Raw genomic sequence first — 7,047 nt, forward strand, 5'->3', positions numbered from 1 at the left:
GCAGGCACAGCTCCAGCAGACCCACAGCCCTCATCCCATCACCCTGATGCCACATGTGAATAAGGGGCTGCAGCATCTCATCCCATCATTGAACTCTCGCGTTGCCGGGGCATAGACACCCCCCTACCCAGCCTAACCCTGGCAGCCTGGGAGCCCCACTGAGGCCCACTGTGGGGCTGGGATTTCCTCAGAATCTCACAGGAGGGGGACTGCGTACACAGCAAACGCATTCATCCCTATTCCAGCGCGCTCTCTGTTCCTCCTGTTGCCTCCTGCCCCACGGAGACCGTGGGAAATCCACTCGGCGTCAGCAGCCTCAGGAGGCTTCGGGGAGGACTGCAGGGCCCTGGGACGCATGCCCCCGGCCGCCCTCTTCCTTCCTCTGCATCCAGCCTGCCTGCTGCTGCATCCCTGCGCGCCCGGGCGTGCACCTGGCAGCTGAACCACTGCCCTAACCGTGGGCTCAGATGCTCCGTACGCTGGAGATACTGGACAGGGGCTCCCGCATCCGGAAGCTGTGCGAGCGGGAGCCCCGAAAGCTGTCCCTCGGCCTCAGCGAGCTGTCGGTGGTGGAGGCGACGGACTGGGCCTCGGCAGCCCGGGCCAGGCAGTCCCCAGGCCCTCGCAGTCCCAACCGGAGACACGCACAGCAGAGGAAGCCCAGCACGGCCCGGCACACCTCCCGGCTGCGGAAGGAGTAGATGACCGGGTTGACCGCGGAGTTGAGCACGGCCAGCGCCAGGATCCAGTCCATGCCCCGCAGGTACTCCTGAGCCCAGACGTTGGAGCCAAAGATGTCGGCCAGCAGCAGGCCGAAGAGCGGGCCCCAGCACACCACGAAAGCCACCAGGATCATAAGCACCGTCTTGAGCAGCCGCTGAGCCTTGCGGCGGGCTGGGGTGCACGGGGCCTTCTGCCCGTTGGAGCGCACCACTCGGAAGATGGCCCCGTAGAGCACCATGATGGTGGCCAGGATGCAGGCGAAGACCACCACGCAGAAGAGGATGTAGCCCTTGGAGTAGAGCGGGAGCAGGCTGGAGCAGCGCTGGAAGGCGCAGACGCAGTTCCATCCCAGCAGAGGCAGCAGGCCCAGCAGGGCTGCCAGCAGCCAGCAGAGTCCGATGAAGCTGCACACGCGGCCCCTCTTGGTGGCCCCGTTCTCAGCCACCGGCCGCACCATGGTGGCGAAGCGCTCGCCCGCCGTGAAGAGCAAGCTGAAGGTGGAGGCGGCCAGCGCCATGAAGAGCAGGCCCTCGCGCAGGAACCACTGGGCCGGCGCCAGGTGGAAGGTGCGCGACCCGGACAGCAGCACGTTGGCCAGGTACGCGGCGCCCGTGAGCAGGTCGCTGAGCGTGATATTCACCAGGCAGTAATAGACCCAACGGCGGGAGCGCATGCGGCTGGCGATGGCCACCAGCACCAGCAGGTTCTCCAGCACCACCAGGCAGCTCACGGCCACGAAGAGCCCGCGCAGCACCCCCAGGCCGCCCTCCTCGGGCCCGCCCCGCCCCGCCAGCCGGCCAGAGTGGTTGTAATGCAAGACGATGAGCCGGCTGTGCCCGATGGCCGCCAGCAGCTGGCAGGACTCGGGGGCCTCGGTCGGGGCCCCCGTGGCGTTCATTGCGGTCCCCGGGGGCAGACTGAGGCCCGGGGTGGTTCGCCCCAGGCAGGGTGGAGCCGCTCGCCTTGCCCGGTCTTGGTTTCCTGTTATTTGAAATTTCCTGTTATGTTCAAGGTACCCCCAGGGTGAGGGTGAGGGTGAGGCCGGGACGGGGAGGGGCATCCCAACGGTCGCTTCCCACCCGGACTCCCGGAGGGCGCTGCGGCTGCTGCCTGCTGCGAGCCCGCGGTCCCTCATTGCGGGTGGGGTCCCAGAGCGGGGGAAACCTGTTCCCCTGTGACACCCGGGCTGGATGACTTCCCCGCCCCCATGAGCTACTCCCTGCAGGACCCGCTGTTCCGTCACCGGCTCCCCAACTGCTCCAAACCCGCCTGGCACACAGTAGGTGCTTAATAAGTGTGTGTCAAGCGGCCGCACACACAGGAGCACCACCAGCTTCCTCAGCGATACCGCAGATGCACCCCGTTTTAGCCTCACGACAGGGCCAGGACCACGCAGTCCACAGAAGGGGAAACCGAGGCCTGGAGAGGCTGTGTCCGCCCCGGGTCCCGCAGAAGAGCACACAGCCAGGAGGTGAATCCCACGCACCCACACGTTTACCCGGGGCTTCCGTGGCGGGACCCTCTCTCCCCAGGTTTTCCGTTGCCTCTCCTGCCCCTGAGCTGGCTTTGCTGGGAGTAGAGCTGCTGGGGACCGCCACCCGGGGCAGCACCTCACATCTGGAGGGGGAGGGGCTCACAGAAGTGGGGAACTCACCCCACCGCCACCGCACAGCCATCCTGACCCGGCTCACACTGACTCAACCAGAGAAGGGTGAGGACGGAGGTGTGTGGGCACCAAGGCGGGGAGAGGAAGTCGGGGATGATGTGTGGAGTGATGTGTGGGGGGCCTGAGGCGGGGGGACACTGCCCTGGCCAGTGTCTGAGGGAGGAGACACAGGTGTCTGAGGGGCTCTGGTGTCCCCCGTGAGTGGCGGGTGGGCAGGACACAGGGGTTGAGGACAGCCCAGGGACTGTGGCCCCCTGAACCCTGAGTTCATCGCTCAGCTCTGGAGCGGGACAGTTACAGGGAAGCTCAAAGGGAGGGGCGCCCTGGGGAGTAGCAACATCTGGTCACTGGAGGTGACCAAGCAGAAACGGATCTGAAGGGGGGGTTGTGAGAGGAGGGGCTGTGCAGGCAGCTGGGGGGAGGGGGGAGGGGATGAGCACCCAAGCCCCAGTCCCGGCCTCACGTGGGACCACCTGACCCAGGCACGTTCACAGGGAGACACATGGCACGTTCTGAGCCTGGGCCCTGGACTGAGCCCTGATCCCAGGCTGAACCCTGACCTTGGCCGAACCTGTGACCATAGGCTGACCCCAACTCTGATCCCTGACCCAGGCTGACCCCCAATCCCAGCTGAGCCCTGATCCCAGGCTGAGTCCTGACCTTGGACTGAGCCTTGGTCCTAGACTGAGCCCTGATCCTAGACTGAGCCCTGATCCCAGACTGAACCCTGACCTTGGACTGAGCCCTGATCCTGGACTGAGCCCTGATCCCAGGCTGAGTCCTGATCTTGGACTGAGCCCTGGTCCTAGACTGAGCCCTGATCCTAGACTGAGCCCTGGTCCTGGACTGAGCCCTGATCCTGGACTGAGCCCTGATCCCAGGCTGAATCCTGACCTTGGCGGAACCCATGACCACAGCCTGACTCCAACCCTGACCCCTGACCCTGGTTGAGATTTGACCCTGAACTGAACCCTGACCCCAAGCTGAACCCCAATCCCAAGCTGAGTCCCAACTCTAGTGGAGCCCCAACCCCAACTAAACCCCAACCCCAGCTGAGCCCCTCACCCCAGGCTGAGAGAGCAAATTGAGAACTAGACTAAAATGCTATGAGAGAGCAGAGTTTGGCTAATTTGAGGCCAAGCTGCCCAACAGTGGTGACCTTCTGCCATGAATTACCTGCTGACTGGGTGAAAGGCCATACGTGCATTATACCTTATTTAATCTTACGATTATCCCCATGCTACAGAAGAGCAGTCCCCCTTCTAGCAGTCTGTCCTGAAAACACAGCTTTAACAATACACAAGTGAGTACACAAAAGGTTACTCATTGCCATTTGTAAGTGTAAAATATTGGAAGCAACCCAGATGTCGGTACACAGGAGAGAGGCTGATGCATTACACTGCACTTCACCGTGGAGTACTATGCAGCCATGAAAAAGAAATGAGGGTGATCTCTGTAAGCGGAACAGGGTGATTTCCACGATGTATTGTTAAGTTGAGGGGGAAGTAACAAGTATGTTACTTTTTGTATAATAAAGAAGGGGGGGGTAAAATACCCATATATCAGCTTGTTTTTGCAAAGGAAAGATAAACCAAGAACCAATCAAATTGGTTACCTACAGGAGTGGATGGGATTGAAATTGAAGAGAGGAGGGGATGACACCCTTTGAGTTTTCCTCTTTGTATAGTTTTTAAACTGTTAATGCTTTCTATATTCAACAAAAATTTAAATCAACAACGATGGAGGACGGAAGCTTTAAGATGGACCATAAATAGAAAACAAATGAACTGAACGGTATGTCAAATGAAAAACGTAACCTCACAGAAATAGAAAAGAACCAGCTTATGCAACTTCTGGACACACTACTCACTCTAAAGGCGAAGGGAACTGCAAAAAAAATTTAAACTTGGTTCAGTACGTTCGTTTTTGGGAGTGGCATAGATGTAGTGATTCTGAAACTATCCTGTACTGTGGGACTGAGTGAAGTAGCAAATGTGGCGAAGTAGCAAGTGTGTTGATATTATTAGGAATCAGGTGTTCACTGGGGGAGAGAGGTGCAAAGATGAAATAGAAGAGCCCCGCAGGGATGAAATGGGATTAAAGTATCCATGTGGACTTGATATTTAAACACAAATCAATTTCCTAACTCCATCCATTGAGATAACCCAATAGGAATGAGCACACCTAGCACCCAGATCTTGGCTTCTAAATATCATGCCCTAAAAAAAAAAAGAAGGGATCCAGGACTCTAGGGAGAAATGATTGATTCCAGGGATGGGGCAGGAAGCATACAAGGTGAGCCTGGAATGTCTTGATGCACCAGAGAGTAAGGAAGGGCTCCGAGAAGGATGGGGACCCGTGGGAGAAACACAAGCTGGCCAAACCTGAGACAATTTGAGCATCAACGATGAACAATCTTAAAATCACACAGACTTGGGGCTTCCCTGGTGGCGCAGTGGTTAAGAATCAGCTTGCCAGTGCAGGGAACACGGGTTCAAGCCCTGGTCCAGGAAGATCCCACATGCTGCAGAGCAACTAAGCCCGTGGGCCACAACTACTGAAGCCTGCGCTCTAGAGCCTGTGCTCTGCAACAAAGAGAAGCCACTGCCATGAGAAGCCCGAGCACTGCAACAAAGAGCAGCCCCCACTCACGGCAACTAAAGAAAGCCCGCGCACAGCAACGAGGACCCAACACAGCCAAAAGTAAAATAAATATATTTTTTAAAAATCACACAGACAGAAAGTAGGATGGTGGGTGCCAGGGGCAGGGAAGGGGGGGATTCAGAGTTAGTGTTCAATGAGGACAGAGTTTCAGTTTTACAAGGTGAAAAGAGTTCTGCAGATGGATGGTGGTGACAGTTGCAAAATGACGAATGTATTCATTCAGTCATACCTCTGAAATGTACAACACGGTTCATTTTATGTTATGTGTATTTTAAAAAACAATTAGGAAAAAAAAAAAAAAAAGAATGACCATTCCGTATGATCCAGCAATCCCACTCCCAGGTGCTGACTCAATAACAGAGTTTAAAAAATCACCATTTGGGGGCTTCCCTGGTGGCACAGTGGTTGAGAGTCCGCCTGCCGATGCAGGGGACACGGGTTCGTGCCCCGGTCCGGGAAGATCCCACATGCCGCGGAGCGGCTGGGCCCATGAGCCATGGCCGCTGAGCCTGCGCGTCCGGAGCCTGTGCTCCGCAACGGGAGAGGCCACAACAGTGAGAGGCCCGCGTACGGCAAAAAAAAAAGAAGAAAAAAAATCACCATTTGGTAACCATCCCAGCAATAATTGATCCAAGCAGGATTCATCAGTGGATGCTAAAGTAATTAGGTGGAAGTTTGTTGGGGAGCAGGATATTTACGTAATCTCAAAGTATTTTCCTACGGATGATTTATCAGTTACAAAGGGGAAAATGCCTTACTTAGAAACCGGTGAAGAGCAGCTTAACCAAGACACCAAGTAAACACACAGGGAATGGGGGAAAAAAATGGGCTTCGTGGGCCTCCTGGGCCTCCTGATACAAGGCACTGAGAAGGACACATCACTTCTAGGCTATTCCTGCCAAACGTGGATCACCTGCCTCTGATTGTGGGAACCATCAGACAGACCCACACTGAGGGACATCCCACAGAATAATTGGCCTGGCCTCTTGGAAAGACTCGAGGTCGTAAAAGGTCATAAGAGACAACAACAACAACAAAAGCCTAAAGCTGTCTCAGAAGAAAGGAGATCAGAGATATATGAAACTACATGCAATGAGTGACCCCCAACTGAATACAACAACAGGGGAGGGGGGAGGCGGGAGTTGCTATAAAAGACAATATTGGCACAACTGGTGAAATTTTCGTATGGGCTGTATATTAAATACTATTGTTGCATCAGTGCTAGATTTCCTGAATTTGACCAACACCTTCTGGTTACATAACAGGAGGTGTTTGTTTGCAGGAAATACATTTGGTTTTTCTGTTTGTTTGTTTGTTTTGTTTGTTTTTTTTTTTTTTGGTTTTTTGGAGTCATGTTGCCCACTTCCAAATTACTTAGAAAAAAATTAAGAAAAAGAATAAAAAATGTGTATATTCTTTATGGAATAGATTGTATAGTTTTAGATTATGTTTATAGAGAAATATAAAGCAAAAGGTTAACTGTGGGAGCATCTAGCTCAGGGGTCTGCAGACTTTTTCTGCAAAGAGCCAAATAGTAAATATTTTTGGCATTGAGGGGCAGACAGTCTCTGTCACAATGACTCTGTTGTCATCCGGAAAGCTGCCCCGGAACATGTGTAAATGAATGGGCCTGGCCATGTGCCAATAAAGCTTTATTTACAAAAACAGGCTTAGAGCAGGTAGTGACCCCTGACCTAGAGGAAGAGTCTATGGGAGTTCATTGTCATTGTCTTGCAACTTCTGTAGGTCAAATATTTTCAAAGTCAAAAGATGAGTGAAGAAAATGTGGATTTCCTAACTTTGTGGTCAGATTATGGTCTCCAAATATCATCTCTCATTAAAAGGAAGCAGGGCTCCTTGGAGAAATGGCCGGGTCCAGGGCTGGGGCTGTGAAGTATGGGATGAGCAGAAAGCATTGTGCTGTGCCAGAACGATGAGCTCTTTTTTTTTTTTCTTTTTCGCTGCACCACGCAGCATGTGGAATCTTAGTTCCC

The 7,047-nt window shown here is 54.3% G+C and overlaps 1 protein-coding gene across 1 annotated transcript; it reads right to left on the reverse strand.

Moving 5' to 3' along the window:
• Positions 1–463: 463 nt before the first annotated feature.
• Positions 464–1,636, reverse strand: S1PR4 (sphingosine-1-phosphate receptor 4). Its single transcript, XM_060006533.1, has one exon. It carries the CDS (start codon positions 1,619–1,621, stop codon positions 464–466), a length of 1,158 nt encoding a protein of 385 aa, XP_059862516.1. The 5' UTR covers positions 1,622–1,636.
• Between the last annotated feature and the right edge of the window lie 5,411 nt (positions 1,637–7,047).

The sequence above is a fragment of the Delphinus delphis genome, chromosome 3 (genome assembly GCF_949987515.2).
Source record: "Delphinus delphis chromosome 3, mDelDel1.2, whole genome shotgun sequence".
Classification (NCBI taxonomy): Eukaryota; Metazoa; Chordata; class Mammalia; order Artiodactyla; family Delphinidae; genus Delphinus; species Delphinus delphis.